The following is a 20,258-nucleotide window of genomic DNA, read 5'->3' as shown; positions in this document are numbered from 1 at the left end:
TGAATGACACCCAGAGATTTCAGGTACCATCATTGTAGGGTTAAATTGTTGAAATTTTTGACATGGACAACATGGACATGAGTGCTTCCATATTGAAAAGAATTACCAACTGGTGTAAGAATTGTGATGATGCTGTTTCTGAATTATAAAAAAGAAAATTCCCATATGAAACTGAAGAACTATTGCCTTTGTGTGAAAAGCATAGGTTTATAATAAATATTGTTCAGTGTGAGAAGTGTGGGGCAGTCTGTCAAACTGATGTAAACAAAAATTTTTTTTGATGCGGCCATTAACCCATTGCCGACGGGTGGCATGTACGCACATGCCTTGGCATGGCGGGAACATCTGCCGGGGGTACGTATGCACATGCCATGAGTTTTTTTTTGTTACAATCATGGCAAAAGTGTGATTAAGTCGGTTTTAACACTTTCTCATTTTTACCATGCAACAAACAAAAAAAATGCAACAAACCGACAATTTCAACTCCATGATGCCGCACACTGCTTATTTTATTCGGACTATAGACCGAATAATTATCAACTATGGAGTCTATATAACAACAAAAATACCCTTCAGTCTCGATTTATCAGGAAGTTTGGCAAGTAGAGACTAAAAAATAATGAAAACTGAAAATACAACATATCTTCGTAGTATTACGAAGAAACGGCATGGGATGCTGGTATTTGGCATGAGTGGTCGCGCATGCTAGGGCGACGATATAAGCCCCCAGCAGCGAGGCCCCAGCCTCTATGAATGCTACCCGTCAATTATGGGTTAATGTAAAATTGATAATGGGCATGCTCAATACTAGTTTCAAAGATTGATTTCCAGAGATTTATGGTTTGAAAAGAGTCTCCAGGACACTGAATCTAATATATTTTTAAAAATCTGTCTTTGAAAATTATTTTTCTGATAATATAATGTCAGCTGTGTTGTAGTGAGCAATTTCACTAATATTCACTACTATCCCAAAAGATTGTTGACTAGAGTTGGAGAATGCTGTAAACTTTTACCATGGTTTTCACCTCATCACCTCGGTATGCATGGCAAGATAGAGCTGAAACTTGAGAGCACTGAGTGGAATTAGGCTGTTAGTGGTGCTTTCTGTGATATTTTTTTGTTTATTTGTGGCATTACCGTACATGTCTTCAGATTTCTTGTAGGCTACCAGAGACAACAACTTTTTGTCCTATACAAGAATATCATCTTCCTTTTGCCCAATCTTAGTGCATCCATTCTGTAAATATTAACTGAAATTGATTGTCATTAGTAGTGTGATGATAATGATAGTGTCAGTTATAAAGATAATAAAATTAATAACAATAATAATAGTAATTGAAATGAACATTCAAGATGTAGTCAGGTAGGCCTTGTAATTAACCTTATGGTGACAGCACTTTTGAAGCCATCTGTTGTAAGCAGAATTGACATTATGAACCTACAGCTGACAGGGCATGTACACAGGACTAACAGGCTAACCAGTGTTATTAGCTTTATCAGTAACAAAGCCAAAGTATCAGGATTTTAGTTCAGGTAGTGAAGATAACTTTTTATATGTAATATGAATTAAAGTAATGTTTATGTTTTATATTACATTGCATGGGATCATCTGCATTAAAAAATGATTGTGGTTAGCACAAGTACTGGAGTCTTTGTATAACAACTTTATGCAGAATATACAAAGTTTGGCAGCAGGAAAGAATGTTTTCGTTTGGTTGGATCTCAAAGTACTGTATATGAGGGTTTTTTTTTTTTTTTTTTTTTTTTTTTTTTTTTTTTTTTTTTTTTTTTTTGTATATATATATATATATATATATATATATATATATATATATATATATATATATATATATATATATATATATATATATATTGTTTGTGTCATATGTTTCTCTTTAATTAATTAATTGATTTTATTGAATAATAGATTGTCATGGCAATTTTTTTCAAATTAAGAATCTTCCAAAAGCATTCAAACTAATTCCAGGCAGGCTGAAATTAGCAGGGAGAGAGAGAGACTGATTGAGAAATTCATTATTTTCTTTTTATTACAGAAAGTGGATGTCCTCCAAGAAGCACTGGTTAATCTTTTAGAAGTAAACCCAACAGACAAAGACTCAACACGGCTGATGACAGTCTGTGCTGACCTCCAGAGAGTATTCTCGGAATCTTCAGAAACTCCTGGGACAAATGCTGGGTCGGACGCACAGAAAGGAACTGAGGCTGCCAAAACACAGGGGTGTGTATATATATATATTAGCATTTATTAATTTTTTTCCTATTTTCTAAACTAAATATATGAGAGAATGCGTGTCCAAAGGTGGTCTCGAACCAATTTGAAAAAAATTGTATTTCTTAAATATTTAAAATGGTTTAAAATTTCATCATATACATGCATGCGTGTGCGTGTGGTGTGTGCGTGTGGTGTGTGCGTGTGGTGTGCGTGTGGTGTGTGCGTGTGAAGTGTGCGTGTGGTGTGTGCGTGTGGTGTGTGTGGTGTGTGTGTGTGTGTGTGTGTGTGCATCTATACATATATATATACACAGTATGTGTTTGTATTCACTGTATTTATATACATATATATATATATATATATATATATATATATATATATATATATATATATATATATATATATATAATATACATATATATATGTATATAATATACAATGTAAAGAAAGGTACAGGAAGATGACTTTCATATTTTGTTCAATTCTAGTAATACGACAAATGAGGCAGCAGCTCGTATACAAGAAGCTGGAGTGCGGGCTATAGTATCAGTCCTGTCTTGTCAGAATAATTGCTACCGTGCGCATTTTCTTGCCTCCATCTTGCTCAATCTGGTAAACACAAATGCAGTCTCACCAAAGTAAGTTTTCATGTTTTAGTATCTTCATGAGTTAGTTGTGCATTGATTATATTAAGGAACCAATTAGTCTAGTTGTGAACTATTAAATTGGGGAGCCAATTTCTCAAAGTGTAGAGGGCATTACATACAATGTAGTGGTTGTCTCTCCTATTTGGTGGGAGGTTTGGTGGCAGTATCTCTTTGTATATTGAGTAAATTTGTTATGGAATATAACCTGATCTATAACCATTGGGATTTTAGGGTTTTTTCTTTATGCATGGTAATGATTCTGTATTAATAGATTTTTATTGTAGGGTTGTCTGCATATGTCTCCTTGCTGACGAAAACCTCAAGACAGACCATGACATTTTTTGGCTCATGGCATTTGGTCTCATCAAAAAGATCATCAGCGGAGTCGACTACAAAGGTGTCCGTGAAATAATGAAAGTAAGAGTGCCTGTGTACAAGTGAGTTTTGACATATGGTGATGTAAATAATTGAACTTCATTTCATCTTCTGCATCTCATTTTATTATTATTATTATTATTATTATTATTATTATTATTATTATTATAATTATTATTCTGTCTGCACTTAGAATGATAAAAAAAAATCTAAATTGAAAAAGAAATTGATTGAGCTTAGAAGAGCATTGTGCTTTACCTATCAATCTCTAAGTGATTTAAGGAAATGCAATCTTACCCTTAATACTTTTCCAGATGTGTCTAGACAGAGCTAGGCAGCTCCCTACAAACCTGAGGAGATCGCAGCTCCACCTCGTGGAAGCTCTTCTTGGTGTAATGAGCTTGATCTTTGACCGCAATGCATCCCTCTTGCCGGGCTACTTTATTGTAAATGAGCTCCTGAAGCTGTATCCAGACTACAAAAATTGGCCGCACTGGGTGAGTAACCAGGGTGGTTCTCTTTGTTTTGTTGTCATGGAGACCTTTTGGAGATTTTGTCAGATGTGTTTGGTTTGGGAAGGAATTTTCCTCTTAACCCATTCCTGCTAGTTGATGTTCTGTCATCTCTGGCTAAAAAATCCACGGATGTTGGGTGACGTTTTATCACATGAGCCCACCAACTAGCAGCTGGGATATCTCCTTAGGAGCCAGACTGCACATGCTTTTGCAGCTTGGCCTTCCAAGTTTTAGTTAAAATGTTGAATGTTTGAAAATATTAATTATAGATAAAATGAATAATAAATCATTGGCATTCTTTGTTTTCCTGTACAAGAAGTAGCCCTCATCAAATCAGGAATTTGTCTGTTTTTTATATTTATCTTCTTAATTTCTTTGCAGAGTATGTCATCACTCCTAACAGATTTTATTGACAAGTTCCGTAGAGCAGCTCAAATGTTGTCAATTGTGGGGAGGCCTAAATTACGACCTATTGTGGAACATTCTGGTATGTTCATCAAACATTTTGTTTGCTTTTGAAGTTAGTAAGTCTTCTCTAGTCATCTATTTTTTTCTGCTAACCCATTAATGGTTGATGATGTCTGGTCACATCATGACTTAATTATCACTAACACCAAATTGATATCCCATCATGTCATGTGTTATATAGCCTGCTCTAAATTGTGCATGCTAAACAGTTGTTAACTTGTTCGGTCCTGACTGCTGTCATCAGGGAGTAATAGTCACTAGAAAGTAAGCTTAAACACTCTTTAGCCTCGTTGGGTATTTATGTGTGCAGTTACTGAAAAATGTTGGAGAATGGTATGGAGGATGCATGTCTGCATAATAAAATCACAAACCTTGACATTACAAGTATCATAATGTCATGATACTGTTGTTTTAGAAACAGATTTAGGAACTAGTCAAATTCTCTTGCTAGAAGTCCCTGGTTAAGAAGATATTACCAGTTTTGCTTTATGGGATTGCAAACTCTGTGCCCCATAGTTATAGGTTGCTGCATTTTGTATTAGGATTATGTGTCCTGTCAAAGATTTCATTATGAGACTTATTACTCACATAATCTAGGATATTAAAGTTAGGTGCTATGGGCACTTCACACAAATCCCTGAGGATGATCCTGCCTGTCAGGTTGTTTCATCCAGAGACTTTTCTGGGTGAAGGAAACGTGGAACGATGTCAAAAGTCATAGTTCGGCAAAATGGTTGTGAGGAATTGGCAGCTGGAACTAAAGGAACATTTGCCAGTGTGCTACCCACCATTAACTCCTGTTGATTGATGTGCATTTTGTACCTTTAAATTTCTTAAATCATTTGGTAGTCTCTTTGTGCATCCATACTGATCCCTCTTATCCTACAGGTCAAAACAGCCCTTCAATCAACTCCTGGAAGCTAGACTCCCTAACACTCAAGTTCCAGCTAAAGGGAGCTCTGCCATATAGTCCCGAGCTCCTAGAGGCTCAGCCTGGGCTCCTGCGGTATATCCTAAAGCAGCCATATTCCCGGGAGATGGTTTACGCTGTGATCGACATCCAGAAAAAGGTAGGGAAAAGCGAGAATGGAGTAATGAATGGAGGTGTTTTGCAAGGTGTTATAGAGGTGATTTTATTTTGTGTAATGCTGGTGCTTTTGTTTTGTTTTTGTTTTCTTATTTTTCATCTATTCTTGACACATCTATTTCCTGTACCAGTTTTTTCTGGTATATCATAATGAAGCCCAGCAAATAGTTCTTGTTACCTTTCACCTACATATCCTTTTGTATAGCAGAAGCAGCGCTGCAATGCTCTCGAGGAACAACTGGTCGAACTGATGGTTTCAGCGCTGGATGACTTTAGCCGGAGTGATGCTTTGACTGGGGGTGCGGCCAGTGCTTCTCCCAGCAGCGGCACGGCTGTTGCAACGCCCGACCACCATCTGTGCACCTGTACACACCTGTCGTCATTGCTGATCCATTTTGTCTTGTTCCAGCTTATTTCATTCCCATGTCTAGTCATGGGCTTACATGCCAAGGTAAGGAGATATGGATACAGAGGTGTGAAATGAACATAGGATACCAGTGCTTTTTTAATAGCCCTTATTTAGTAGGACTTACCAAGAACTATATTAAAATTTCCTCTTTTTAATAATTAATCTTTATTGGTCTTATCATTTAATAATCAATCTTTATTGGTCTTATTATTTGATAATTAAACTTTATTGGTCTTATCATGTAAAGACTTCATTGAGTAATAAAATAATTTTTAAGAAATATATACACTATACATAGTCTCCAAAGCAAACTTATCCTAATCTAAGCCAGTATTGGTTGTAACAGTTAACATTTACAGAATGTTTCTTCTTCTTCTTCTTCTTCTTCTTCTTCTTCTTCTTCTTCTTCTCCTTCTCCTTCTCCTTCTCCTTCTCCTTCTCCTTCTCCTTCTCCTTCTCCTTCTCCTTCTCCTTCTCCTTCTCCTTCTCCTTCTTCTTCTTCTTCTTCTTCTTCTTCTTCGACAACCACCTTTCATATCTTTACAACAGATATATATATTTTATCAATCTATTTTAAATGTCATTTTAATAATAGTAATTCAGTTAAGGAAACCTAGACTATCAGAGACTAAAACAAGAAGACCTAAATTCTTAACACTTCCGGAGAAACTTGACAACAACCTCCTAACAAGTACTAAACGTGTCTCTTCCAGCTGGAGAGCAAGGGCTCTAACCGAGGCAGGGACCACCTCATGTGGGTGCTGCTGCAGTTCCTGTCGGGGAGCATTCAGAAGAACCCTTTCTCGGACTTCCTCCCCATCTTGAGGCTCATTGGTAAGGCATCCCCTCCTGATGGTGATAGTGGTAGTGTCTTTGTTATGATTGTAGTTAGAATTTTCTCAACCATGTTCATAGTTATTGTCATAGGATGGTTATAGGTATTACTTATGTTATTATGGTCACTATTTTTATTTACTGGTATTATTAGAATTGTTAGTAAGAATAATACTGTGAATTCTGATTTTATTGTTACTATTATTGTTGTTGATATATGATATATATGTGTGGATGTGTGTGTATATATATATATATGTATATATATATATATATATATATATATATATATATATATATATATATATATATATATATATATATATATATATATATATATATATACATATATATATATATATATATATATATATATATATTTTAGTATATATATATACATATATATATATATATATAATATAATATATACTATACATATAATATACTATATATAATATAATATAATATATATATATATACTATATATTAATATATATAAATATATATATATAATATATATATATATATATATATATATTATATTAATATATATATATATATATATATATATATATATATATATATATATATATATATATGAAAGACTTTTACAGGGATCTATACAACTCAAATGAACAGCCGTGGATAGAAGCGAATGTGGTAACAAGATATGTAAGTAACATCACAACAAAAGAAATAAAAAGAGTGCTTAAAGGCATGAAGAGATGGAAAACACCAGATGAAGACTGACTTAGCATAGACCTTATAATAGATGCAGGAGAAATTGCAACAATGAAGCTAGCCAATCTTTTTAACAAATGCCTTCTCAATGGAAAAACTCTGAAAGCCTGGGAAAATGCAGCAATTATTTTTATATAAAAAAAGGGAATAGAAAGGATCTAAAAAACTACCAACCCATAGTCTCCTTTCAGTTACTTACAAAATTTTCACAAAAGTCATCATAACTTGCATCTCTGATGGTCTGGGTCTAACCAACCTCCAGAACAGACAGGCTTCTGCAGTGGATTCTCAACAATAGACCACATCCACACGCTCACCCCAAATAAAGAGAAGAAAAATGAATATAGCGAACCCTGTGTATGGTATTCATCGATTATGAAAAGACATTTGACTGTACAGATACCAGCAGTACTAGAATCTATTCAAAGACAGGGAGTAGAGGAGGTATATTGTAAAATATTGGAAGATATATATATGAAGATGGGACAGCAACCATTAAGCTTCACACAGAAACCAATAAAATACCAATGTAAAGAGGTGTTAGATAGGGCAATACATCTCACCAAAACTGTTTACATCTTGCCTTGAGGAAATATTCATTAGCTAGAATGGAAAGGAAAGGATATCAATATAGGAGACGAATACCAAAACAAGCTAAGATTGCAAATTATATTGTTCTCTTCAGTGAATCTGCAAATGAAAAGTATTTAACTAATGCATCATCCCAGTTATGACCAATGGATCAGAAACATGGACTACAACCAAATTACTGGAGAGGAAACTAATAAGTTCCCAGAGAGAGATGGAGAGTTTGATGCTGAGAATTAGCCTAAGAGATCAGATGAAGGCAACGTGGATCAGGGAACAGACTAAAGTAAAAGGTATACTTGGGAGCATCAAAAAAAAAAAAAAAGCCAATGGGCAGGACATAATTGTCAGAGACAGGACAACAGATGGACAAGGAAAGTAACAGACTTGGCTATAGTTAACATAAAAAGATCAAAAGCCAGAGCAATGACAAGAAGTCTTGACAAAATAACGAAATTTGGGGGCCATGACTGGAAACAAAAATGCAAGAGTTAAAACAAAGTTGGAAAAGATTGGGAGAGGCCTACTTCCTGCTGTGGACTGATTCAGAATGATGATGATGATGATACAAGATGATGAAGATGATGTATATATACACACTCAGATACATATATTTACCTTTTTTCTCTTATTCATGTATATTCTTATATTTACTTTTCAAATGTAATTTCTTACCTAGAGACAACTAATCCATGTTCCCACGTTTCTCTCTCCCTTCCAACAGAGGTGCTCTACCCTGAGAACGAACCCCTGCCTATTCCCGACTACACAGACTCACGATGTGCCCTGCAGATGTCAGCCATGTGTATTCTCATGCACATCCTGAAGAAAGCACAGACTGACAACATCAAGACGCCGAGGATGCTTCCTCCCGTCTTCAAGAATCATAATGAGTGTGTTGCCTTGGTTTTTTGTGTGTGTGTTTGTAACTTAGATTGGGTCCTCACTGGTAGTTTTGCTTGTTAAACTTGGGAGGATGCGAGTCATTTGGGAGAAATTAATTGTATGTACATTTAAAGTTGTGTGTCTTTTTTTTTGTCTTTTTTTTTTTTTTTTCTTTTTTTGCATGCATGTGTTTGTTTGTATATTTTTTTTGTTTTTTGATAGGTGGATAGTGATACATTCTATATGAATTTGTTTGTATTAATTTGTAACTCCGAAATGTGTGTTCTCTTCAACCAGATTTCTTCAAAGCCTTGCACATAATCCACAACTGCCATTGATGACTGCTGGAGCAACACCAGACTACAGAATTGCTTTGCTGGTCAATGCATATTCAACCAATCAGGTGAAGCAACATTTCTGTTATTGCATCATCTTAGCCTAGTTGTCTTTGCCATTGTTAAGGATTTTTTTCTTTTCTTTTTTCTTTTTCTTTAAAAGTGCTCTTGAGGTATAAGGTATGACATTAAGTATTATGAGTATAAGTAATGTATATATCTTAGAAAGGTGCTTACTATTAACCCTTTCCCGACGGGTAGTATTCATAGTGGCCCGGGCCCCGCTGCTAGGGGCTTATATCGTCGCCCTAGCATGCGCGACTACTCATGCCAAATACCAGCATCCCATGCCGTTTCTTCGTAATACTACGAAGATATGTTGTATTTTCAGTTTTCATTATTTTTTAAAGTCTCTACTTGCCAAACTTCCTGATAAATCGAGACTGAAGGGTATTTTTGTTATATAGACTCCATAGTTGATACTTATTCGGTCTATAGTCTGAATAAAATAAGCAGTGTGCGGCATCATAGAGTTGAAATCGTCCGTTTCTTGCACCTTCTTCTTCTTGTTCTTCTTCTTCTTCTTCTTCTTCTTCTTCTTCTTCTTCTTCTTCTTCTTCTTCTTCTTTTGCATAGTAAAAATGAGAAAGTGTTAAAAACGACTTAATCACACTTTCACTGGCAGAAAAATATTATTTTGCCGTGATTGCAACAAAAAATAATTCATGGTATCTCGATACATCCATCATGGCATGTGCATACATGCCCCCGGCTGATAGTCCCGCCATGCCATGGCATGTGTGTACATGCCACCTGTCAGAAATGGGTTAACCCATTGCCACCAGGAACATGCTATGTTTACTGTAGTTCTGTTTTGTATGTTGTATTTACACAAGTCAGCCATCAAGGAACCATTGCTTAGGCCGATCGACTTCACATTATTTCCCCTTTCCTTGGGTTTCCACGATAGGATATTTTCTAGTGCTGGTGATATTGGTTCTGTTATTATTATTGTTGTTGTTATTATTATTATTGCTGTTATTATTATTATTATTATTATTATTATTGTTTTTATTTTTACTATTATTATTATTATTATTATTATTATTATTATTATTATTATTATTATTATTATTATTATTATTATTATTATTGACATTTATGATTATTATGATGTTAACATTACAAATAACTATGAAAAATGATACTTCCATAGATTAGGGAAAGAGGGTAAACACAATCCATACACTAAAATCACAGTGGATATGGCATGTACATACATAACATCTCTGGTGGCACTGTTTAAGAACTCAACTTATACTTAACAAATTTACTCCCTTTTTTTTGAACAGGAATATTTCCAACGCCCGATACTAACGCTCTCCGAAAGTATCCAGGGAAACCAAAAGTCGACCGTTCCAATGCCTGGAATAAACTGTGTGGCTCTGGGCAGTACTACCCCGCTCTCCATGACACTCCTCGATTCCCTTACAGTTCATGTCAAAATGAGTCTCATACACAATATTGGGCAGGTATGTGTTTGTAATTTCTCTTTGTGAATCTTGGTGGTTGATAAAAATAATTGTTCATTGGTACTTGGTGTAGATGTGGTAGGTCATTTTATTTATATATTTATTTATTTATTTTTAACATTGTTTATCTGTCTCTACTACCATTAAGCAGTTCCTTAGCTTCAGAAGTGAATTTAATTTTTTTTTTTTATATATATTCCGCAGCATATAAATAAACAAGCGCAACACAAATCAGGAGTTGCACTTGCACCTGCGCTAATAGAAACGTATGCAAGACTGCTTGTGTACACTGAGATAGAAAGCATTGGAATTAAGACTTTTATTAGTAAGTAATGATTTCGTTCTCCTAGCTGTAACCTGTTTAAGTTTGTATTCATACAACAGCGTTTTGAGTCTCAAGTTACCCGTGTTGATATAGAATTCTAGAATGATTGTTATTTTCTGTAGAAGAGAACTTTTTCAGCTAATTCAAAATCTCATCCTTTGTTATTTGTAAATAGTCTGGATATTCAACATTTCAGCATCAATGCATCAGAACTAACGATTCTTTTTCCTTCGTCCTTCCTTTCTCAATAGCCAACATTCTGCCCTTGGTATTCAAGAGTCACGTGTGGAGCCTCCTGCACGCGCTCCTAGAAATGTTCATCTACCGCATCCACCATTCCCCGCCACAGTACCGCGTGCAGCTGCTCTCCACCCTACACCACCTTGCGGCTGTTCCTCTCAACACCATGACCCAAATGACGCAGCTGCATCTCTGGTGTGTGTCTGTTTTATTGCGTTTGACTGTTTGTTATCTTTATTTATATTTGTGTGTGTGTTTGTAGGTGATACAAGTACATTTACTATCTTAGTTTGAATTTATATACCAAATACTGTAATTTCATATCAAGTATGTTTATTATTTTTATTATATATAATTTTTTTTTTACACATTTCATGGTATCCTTTCAATTGTTCATAATGAAGATCCTGTTATATGTTCTTCATATAACAGGAAAGATTTTTCTTTTGGGGGAGGGTATCTATTACAAAATTTACTTATGCATAATTAAAGTTTTCTTTATTAGGCAGCTAAATTTGTATAAAAAAGTTTAAAAGAAAATTGTTGTTTGAAGGTTTTGGGAATTTGAATCCTACTAGTGCATTTACATGTTATTTTTTATATTTGTTCTGTGGATTATATGATCAAAATATGAACAGAGTAGACATCAAACTTATTTAGAAGTAGTAGTCTTTTGAATGAGAATTTGCTGCATTTCAAAATATTGTTTTCTTTTTGCATTTACTCTAGCATATCCATACACTTCTGTTGTTTTCTTCTCTTTGCATTGAAAATTACATTCTCCATCCACTACTTTTACTGAAGGTTTTAAATCCCTTGTTTTTTCCCCCTCTTGCCTCCATCAGCATGGAAAGCGTGGCCCTGCGTCTTATTACCGGCCTAGGAAACTCAGAAGTTATGCCCAGCCTAACCCGCTTCTTCTCTCCCGACACCAAACCCAACTTGATAAGTACCGATTCGGAGGAACTGAACCGTGTCCTTGTGCTGACCATGGCCCGGGCAATGCATGTAACAGGTAAAGAATGTGCGTCACTATCCAATGGTTTTTGTTTAGTAGCTAGTTATTTTTTGTAGATTTTAATTTTGTAGTATATTTGAGCAAGGCATGAACTAAATGAGCTTTGCTTTTAAATATGTAATTGTGGATTTTGTGTATACATTTTTGAAAAGGAAATAGATAATGAAATTGTAGGATTTGTCATACATAGCAGAAAAGATCATGACATTATTATTATTTCCAAAATTGCAGGCTGTGACACCACAGGTGAATCAGCAAGGTGGTGTGTCGATTTCTTGAAAGTGGTGATGACACACACTCCTCATACTTGGGCAAACCACACCATTCAGTGTTTCCCGCCTGTCATAGCTGACTTCTACCACCAGTATGCTGCCCCAAGGGAGAACATGCAAACACTAAAGGTAAGGACTGTAACGTATTGAGGCAAGAACTTTCTGATGTTGTTTCCTTCAGATCACTTATGAAAGACATAAACATACAACTTGAAGGCTATAAGTATACACAATGCAATGCCTGATGACTTTCTGTATGATACATACTCATAGTGTATGGTTGAACATATTCAGTTCAGAGCATTAATCTGTGATACCACACTTGATTTTGTTTGTTAGTTGGATCCCAGTGTATAGAGTAACTGATAACTGTCTGATATAAACTTTGGTGTCATCTGCACTGCTCAGGTTCAGTTTTGTTCAAGAGAAATATCCAACACTACTGATATGTTTTAGAGAATGTTTTGAGTTTGAACTTATTTATGACAGTGTTTGAGTAATGCTTTGAAAGTGTTTGGTAGAACTGATATAATTCCAAATAAGATTATAACCAATTGATGCCAGGACTTCTTAACCCGTTCCTGCCGGGTGACATGCTAGAACGTCATAGCGAACCGCATGGTTGGGAGGTTCAGCTTGTACGCACGGCAACACGCCAGAGCGCGTGGAGCGGGACATTCGGCTTAACGAAGCGGACTCCCGTGCTCACTGTTGGGCCATCGCCAGATATCACCAGAGTTTAATTGCTCTCAGAAATTTTTGACAACCAGGAATAATGGGTTAATATAAGCACAAGTAAGCTTAGTAACTGACTCATTGGTGACTAAGTGCTAAGAAAATTTATAAAACACAACTACCATGTATAGTGTATGTATCTGGTACCATTTGATTAATGACTGAGTGAGTAAATGAGTAAGAGTTTGAGTTTGTGTGTATGCATGGGTGAGTGAGTGCTTGAGCGCGTGTGTTATCATGTGCATGATCTTGTTTGCAAGGGAGAGTATGTGTGTGCAAGCATGTGCATTTGTTTGTGTATGTCTGTCAATCTTTCTAATTGTGGGTGTGAATTCACAGTTGTGTATGTCTATAGAACTTTATAAAAAATTGCTTTCTCTTCCAGAAAGCTGTGGAGGAAGAATACCGGAAGTGGATGTCCATGAGCAATGAGACAGACATTATTGCCCATTTCTCACTTCAGCACAACACCTCTCCTCTGTTCCTTTGCCTCCTGTTCAAGATGGTCTTAGACAATGACCGAGTACCACCCATTGCATACAAGTAGGTTAAATAGTGGTTTGGTTACATTCATTTAAGTCTTTTGTCATTGTCAGTGATAATTTTTTATTTATCTTTTTTTTATTATTATTATTTCTCATAATATCTCAACAGTGACAATTGAAAGGTTAAAAGAATTTTGGTAAATGATTCGGTTACAATGTCTCAACTTATTTCTTTCAAGGGTTTTGGAACGCGTGGGTCCACGACAACTTGCAGCCCATGTGCGTACTTTATGTGATTTCCTGGTCTTGGAGTTCTCAAACAGTGCAGGGGGGCAGCACGTGACGAAGTATGTGGAGACGATGAATGCCATCATTTGGGTCTACAACATCGTTCCCATTGATCGACTCATGCTGTGTCTGGTGGGTTGAGAGTTCACTTTTGTTGGATTGCCTTGTGACTGATAAAATCAAATAGTTTTTAATATTCAAGTTTTTGTTGAGGTAGGTTAGATGAATATTTGAAGTAGATTTTTAGTACTTTTCATGCTGTTAGCACTTGATTAATGATGAATTTCATTAGATTCAAATATTGTATAGGTTGCTTGTAAATGACGCTAAAAAAGAGGTGTTATCTGTCCTAATATAATTTCAAAATACAGGCCCTTCGGACCCAGGAGGGCAGTGAAGCACATGTATGCTTCTTCATCATCCAGTTGTTGCTCCTGAAACCATGTGAATTAAGGAATCGCGTCCAGGAATTTGTCAAGGAGAATTCCCCCGATCACTGGCGGCAGAGTAACTGGTATGTCCTTTTCTTTTTGCTAGTGAGTTTGCATTATCCAGGCTAGGGGCACTCTCCTGGGTAACAATTTGAGAAACGTATTTTTGGGACGTTGGGGACTTACGCAGCTTATCTTGTCTAGGGACTGCATTTGGCATGAATTGGTAAGCTTGGCCTGGTATGTTTTGGAAATGAGATAATCTGTTCATAGCACAAAAGCCTAGTTGTAGATATACTCGTGTAAGCCGAACACACACACAAACATTTAGAGAATAAAAAATATATATAAATAAATTAATGAATAACTGTGCACATACAGGTACGACAAACACATGGCATTCCACCGCAAGTTCCCAGAGAAGTTTTCTCCAGAGAGCATCTTAGCAGAGCAAGGAACCCTCACAGCACAGTACCAAACCCTCCCAATCTACTGCAGTAACGTCTGCCTTAGATTCCTCCCGGTAAGTGGGGGCTTCCTGTAAAGGAAAGCTGTTCGTTTTAAGGAATTGAATTTGATTTATTTTTTTATGAAGGAAATGGGTCTGAAATTCACTACTTTTATCATTTTACTAAAGAAATTATTTAAGGTTTGTTACTTTATGACTTTTTTATAATGTGAATTTGAGATTATGTTGAGCCTTTTTATCATTTATTCTCTGATATTCTTTTCCCGACCTGGCAGGAATCGATATAGAAAATTATTTAGGATTTGTGTCTTAGTGTGAAAATCTTGTATATATACTATAGCACCCATGTAAAACATTTATACATTTATTGTGATTCTTTTTTCTCTCTGTCTAGGTGTTGGACATCATCATTCATAGGTTCCTAGAACTTCATCAAGTGCACAAGAACCTTGAAACTATCCTCGAGAGGTTGGGAATGCTCTACAAATTCCATGGTATATATTATTCTGTATATAATATCTACTGAAACATATTTTTTGTCCCAGCTAATAGTATATAGATAGATACATAGATAGAAGAGGTTGTGGTAGGAGTTTAAAAAGGAATGGCTGTTTATGTGTGTATGTTTGTGTGCTTGTGTGAAAGTGTGTCTGTTCTTATATCTGTATTGTTCTCATAGCTGTGTATATCTGTTTGTAAGTTGCCTGACCCCAAACTCTCCTTCCAGACCGTCCCATCACCTACCTTTACAACACATTCCATTATTACGAGAACAAGCTCCGCGAGCGCCCCAACCTCAAGCGACGCCTGGTGGTGGCTGTCATCATGTCCCAGCAGGAGATCCACCCCCAGGGCTGGGCACTCACCGAGGCCTACCATCAGTACCTGGCACGACCCCCAGACGACATCGCGTGGAATCCCGACCTCTCTTACTACACGTCGCTGGTCCGCCGCCTCGTTCACAGTATCCTTTGTAGAAGTTGCTGTTCTCAGTTTTCGTTTGTGGATTTGGTGTTTGTGTATGAATTCGCTGCTTTACTGCAGTTGCTCTTTTGTGTCTTTTTATTATTATTATTATTATTATCATTATTATTATTATTATTATTATTATAATTATAGTTACTGGGTTTGTTAAGATTAGACACTTGTGAAAATTTGAGGTAACAGTATGTTATGAAATATCTTACTTATGTATTGCTGTTGTGTTTTTTGTTGTCTTTTTAATTGAGTTTTCATGTTAATAATTACTTCATAAAAACATTTTTACATTCTTTAAAAAGGAAAAATCCATCTTGTTCTTCCCTTTCACATGAGGTGTATAACTTAATTTTTGTGCATTGTCCAAATTATTTTTCCTAACAAAGTGTCACAGCTATGCAAGGAAAAGCGGTATTTCCATCTATTGAATGGAGGTTCAACGAATTCTCAAGTAGTGGCGCTCATGCTCTTCATGTCAGCTGTGTGGAGTTGATGGCTCTCCCAAGCAACCCCACCATTGTAGCCAACATGCTCATGGATGTTCTGCTGAGAGGGTAAATAGCATGTGTGCTTAGTGCTGTTCTGTCTGTAGTTGAATAGAAAATAAAAGTTGTAAAGAGTGTTGTAAATGAATTTTTTTTTATTTTAAGGGTAAACCTAGATAAATACTTCAGTTGCTTCATTGTTTTCATTATCTGTTAGTGTGCAAAGATCTGAAAATTGAAAGATAATTGTTATATGTAAGGAAGTAGAGTCTTAACACGTGGCAAATACTGCTCTCTTTTGCAGGTATTGCGACATCCCCACAGGCGAAATGATCGAGTGGGTGAATGCCGTCGGCCTCATTCTTACTTGGCTCCCTGAACCCTACTGGATTGTTGTTCATGACCGCATTATTGACCTTCTCCAGGTGGGTTATTTTGGGGGGCAAATGTCTTTTGAGTTTATATGTATATGTAAGGGTATGTCTGGATGTTTTGGTGTATGAAATGTAATTGTGAATCGTTTTAAGTTTTGATGTTTTCTTTTTGCCATACTGAGTAATATGCACCTTACAATTTTTTTTTTGATAAACGTGCATGCAGAAAATATAAGCATTGAAATTATTTCATTTGAAAAGAATATACCCAACCTAAGAGCAAGAAAGTTAAGTGAAATTCTTTTACTAGGTTTTCATTGTTTTTGTCTAATTGTTTTGTGATTCCTCATTTTTCTTGCCAGTGAGGTTAGATTAGTGAATGTTTTTTTCATGGGAAAGGCATTGTGATAAGTATATGATAATTTTTTTTTTGTGTGTGTGCGTGTGTGCATGCGTGCGTGTGTGCGTGTGCGTGTGCATGTGCAAGTATATCTTTTGACATTCCTTTTCCATTTACACTCCCAGCACCCAACCTTGGCCACCCCGGGCGTAGGCACACTTGACCCATTCTCGATGCTGAACTTGGAACAGCTGGAGTCCTGCCTGAGCGACATGAATGCAGCCTTGACGCTGGCCATAGCACATGCCTTCTGGCATCACGCATCATTTGGCCAAGTTGGGCGGATCCCACAGTGAGTATGGGGGTATTTGTGGGTTTGGTGCACAGTCAGGGTTTTTTTTTATCGAGTTTAATTAAAATACAGAGAGAATACAGTGTAAATGTGTGTGTATGGATGTGGGGTTGTTTGTTTATGGGTTTATGTATATAGTTGATGCATCTGTGTGTATGTGTGGTGTGTTGGGGCATGTCTATGTCTGCAGAGGTGTCAGTACTCTTAACCTTAACTTCAATACTGGATGACAGATGATGGGATGCTGCATTATCACTAAACTGGTATTATTTGAAAGCATAATGAAGGAATATTGAATATTAAAAAAAAAGATGGAAAGTGTTGGGTGACTATTAAAACAAAAGGACATTTGTATATTTATATAATAACTACTTCCAATTTTGTGAAGGTTATTGCGAGAACGTATACGCCCCATCTTGACGACGGAGGAACAGCTAGTTGTTGTTTGCCATCTTGTTGGTCCTTTCCTCCAGCGCTTCAATAACGAGTCTGCGCGGAAAGTCTTCGATGTAACCAAAGAACTTTATGAAGCACTGGCAAAGGTAGGGAGATTGTAGATGTAAAATGTTGTGCCAAATATTTTCAAAGAGGTAGTGAGTTTGCTAATATAAAGCTTTGAGTCAGTTGTTTCTTTTAGTAAGGAAATTCCTCTTAAAGCAGAAATTGCTGAAAAATCTGAATAATCTATAACATTGCTTATATTTGGTCATTATACATAACATTTCTGTTGATATGTCCCCAAAACTTACAAATTACCAATATGTAAAGTAAAATAAATCCCAACAGTAACCACTATCAGGTTCAACTACAACTACAACTAACGAGGATTTCCCCCCCTAAGGTTGATCACAGTGTCACAGAGCTAAAGTACATGGACCCCATTTGTGATGTCTTCTACCACATCAAGTACATGTTTACTGGCGACTCAATCAAGACGGATGTGGAGGGCATCATACGGAGCCTAAGACCAGCATTGCAGAGGAGGCTGCGCTTCATCACACACCTTAATTTGGATTCCATTGAGGTCTGTAGGTTGGATGTGTGTTTTTACTCCTTGTTTGTGGTTAGCTTATGCGGTTGCCGTTGATTTTTGTTTTGGTCCTACTGTATTTTATGCCTTGGGTAGTTATGAAGAGTCTGTTTATTTTATTAGCTCGAGAGTAAGCATGTTTGATGGTATGAAAACAAAAGGACACACTTTGGAAATGTAAAGTTTATGAAAAACATGATTACTGTATTGAAACAGATCATGCATTCAAAGTTAATAATGTATTTATATAGCTATGTTTCAAATGTCTCCAGGCAACTTTCATAAGCTCATATGTAAGAGTATGACATTATAAAGATTATTTACAGTTATAAAATATTGTATTAATGTGTTGTAATCATCCTGGCAATAAACCTTTTTCTCTTAATGAAAGTTTTGGGTCCTTCATCCACAGAACCCATCAAATAATGCTCCAGGTAGTACAACTCCGGCACACACAGCCAGTACTGCCCCTAGCAGCACCCCCACCAATGCCACAAGCAACACCGGCACAGTTAACAACACCAGCAACAACACTGCCACAGCTTCTGTACCTGGAAGCAATGTCAATCAGACTGGCAGCACAGGGTCCGCAGGGTCGGTCCTTGGGACTCCCGCTTCAAGCCTAGGTTCCCTTAGTGGCATGGGGTCCAGCCTGGGCCAGACGAGCAGCGTGGGCAGTGGGGTCTCAGGATCAGGGGGAATGAGTATGGGGTCCATTGCCGCGGCTTCGAGTCTCGCCTCCCTCCTGCAGGATACGTCTCCCATTAATTCTTCTATATCGTAATCACGGTGGTATTGGAGGGGGGGCGGGGTGGAGAGGCCAGTGGACTCACAGCTGGGATTGTAAAAATACATTTGTTCATCCTTATGTGGAATATGTTAAGAACAATAAATGAATAATACATTTTCATTTCCATGTTTGTATAATGAATGCTGTATCAACATAAGCAGTAAATAAGAGAACATATAACTTTTTAGTAATTTGCTACCTGTAAAAAGAATCTAGAGTAGATTTTGATGTGAAAGGTACCTGTTTATTCCTGGCATGGTCCTCATCCAGTGTACAAATCTTTTTATAAGTTATGTCAATGGAGTTGACAAAAATGAAGAAAATGAATCTCTGGTTTTATTTTCTCCTTGTAAAATGTTCTGTTGTATCTTGTTCAGTATTTTTTTTTTTTTTTTTATTCTAAATTATCTTTTTATCATGATAAAGATGTACTACACATTATTATTTAGAAGAAAGTTCTATTTTTAAAATTGTTGTTGTTTATCCTATATTTTTTAGTCGGTAAAGTCGCATTTACAATTCTGTTTCACCTATTTGTCGTAGTTTGAAATATATTTTTGCATAGAATTTTTTCTTAACAAATCCAGTTTTATTGTTCCTAATATTGTCCTTTATGTGGTTAGGTAATACTTGCTTGTTCTTTTGTAGGTAATGAAATATTATACATGATTAATATTTTAGATTATCTGCTGCTTACATTTTAAACTTCAAATTGGAAAGGATGCCATTCTGTTTAAAATTTGTGTAAAGAAAAGCGATCATCGAGTTCTTTTGGATATAATGATAGTGATAATATCTCCTCTCTCTCTCTCTCTCTCTCTCTCTCTCTCTCTCCCTCTCCTCTCTATCTCCTCTCTCCTCTCCTCCTCTCCTCACTCCTCCTTCTCTCTCTTCTCTCTCTCGTCTCTCTCTCTCCCATCTCTCTCTCTCTCTCTATCCCTCTCTTCCTCTTCCACACTCCCTTGCCCGTTGCTGTTCGTGGGGTGGCTTAGGAGGC

General features: G+C 36.4%; 1 protein-coding gene across 4 annotated transcripts in view; it reads left to right on the top strand.

Moving 5' to 3' along the window:
• The window catches only part of LOC119584517 (mediator of RNA polymerase II transcription subunit 23-like), a 20,508-nt gene extending 920 nt beyond the window's left edge, over positions 1-19,588 (top strand). The window contains exons 2-28 of one of the 4 annotated variants that reach the window (XM_037933169.1): positions 2,055-2,239; positions 2,722-2,871; positions 3,165-3,297; positions 3,570-3,752; positions 4,152-4,257; positions 5,127-5,308; positions 5,531-5,776; positions 6,448-6,568; positions 8,622-8,790; positions 9,080-9,185; positions 10,470-10,649; positions 10,854-10,974; positions 11,226-11,409; positions 12,060-12,238; positions 12,464-12,633; positions 13,625-13,782; positions 13,964-14,144; positions 14,384-14,526; positions 14,825-14,966; positions 15,307-15,406; positions 15,640-15,876; positions 16,285-16,444; positions 16,680-16,800; positions 17,275-17,441; positions 17,830-17,983; positions 18,283-18,465; positions 18,884-19,588. In XM_037933169.1, coding sequence (XP_037789097.1) covers positions 2,055-2,239; positions 2,722-2,871; positions 3,165-3,297; positions 3,570-3,752; positions 4,152-4,257; positions 5,127-5,308; positions 5,531-5,776; positions 6,448-6,568; positions 8,622-8,790; positions 9,080-9,185; positions 10,470-10,649; positions 10,854-10,974; positions 11,226-11,409; positions 12,060-12,238; positions 12,464-12,633; positions 13,625-13,782; positions 13,964-14,144; positions 14,384-14,526; positions 14,825-14,966; positions 15,307-15,406; positions 15,640-15,876; positions 16,285-16,444; positions 16,680-16,800; positions 17,275-17,441; positions 17,830-17,983; positions 18,283-18,465; positions 18,884-19,255 — 4,533 coding nt within the window. In that variant the 3' untranslated portion in view covers positions 19,256-19,588. The remainder of the gene's footprint in view (positions 1-2,054; positions 2,240-2,721; positions 2,872-3,164; positions 3,298-3,569; positions 3,753-4,151; positions 4,258-5,126; positions 5,309-5,530; positions 5,777-6,447; positions 6,569-8,621; positions 8,791-9,079; positions 9,186-10,469; positions 10,650-10,853; positions 10,975-11,225; positions 11,410-12,059; positions 12,239-12,463; positions 12,634-13,624; positions 13,783-13,963; positions 14,145-14,383; positions 14,527-14,824; positions 14,967-15,306; positions 15,407-15,639; positions 15,877-16,284; positions 16,445-16,679; positions 16,801-17,274; positions 17,442-17,829; positions 17,984-18,282; positions 18,466-18,883) is intronic. The other 3 variants (XM_037933172.1, XM_037933170.1, XM_037933171.1) reach the window with 3 other exon arrangements.
• Positions 19,589-20,258: the final 670 nt, after the last annotated feature.

The sequence above is a fragment of the Penaeus monodon genome, chromosome 18, assembly GCF_015228065.2.
Source record: "Penaeus monodon isolate SGIC_2016 chromosome 18, NSTDA_Pmon_1, whole genome shotgun sequence".
NCBI lineage: Eukaryota > Metazoa > Arthropoda > Malacostraca > Decapoda > Penaeidae > Penaeus > Penaeus monodon.
This window is presented reverse-complemented; position numbering and strand designations above follow the sequence as displayed.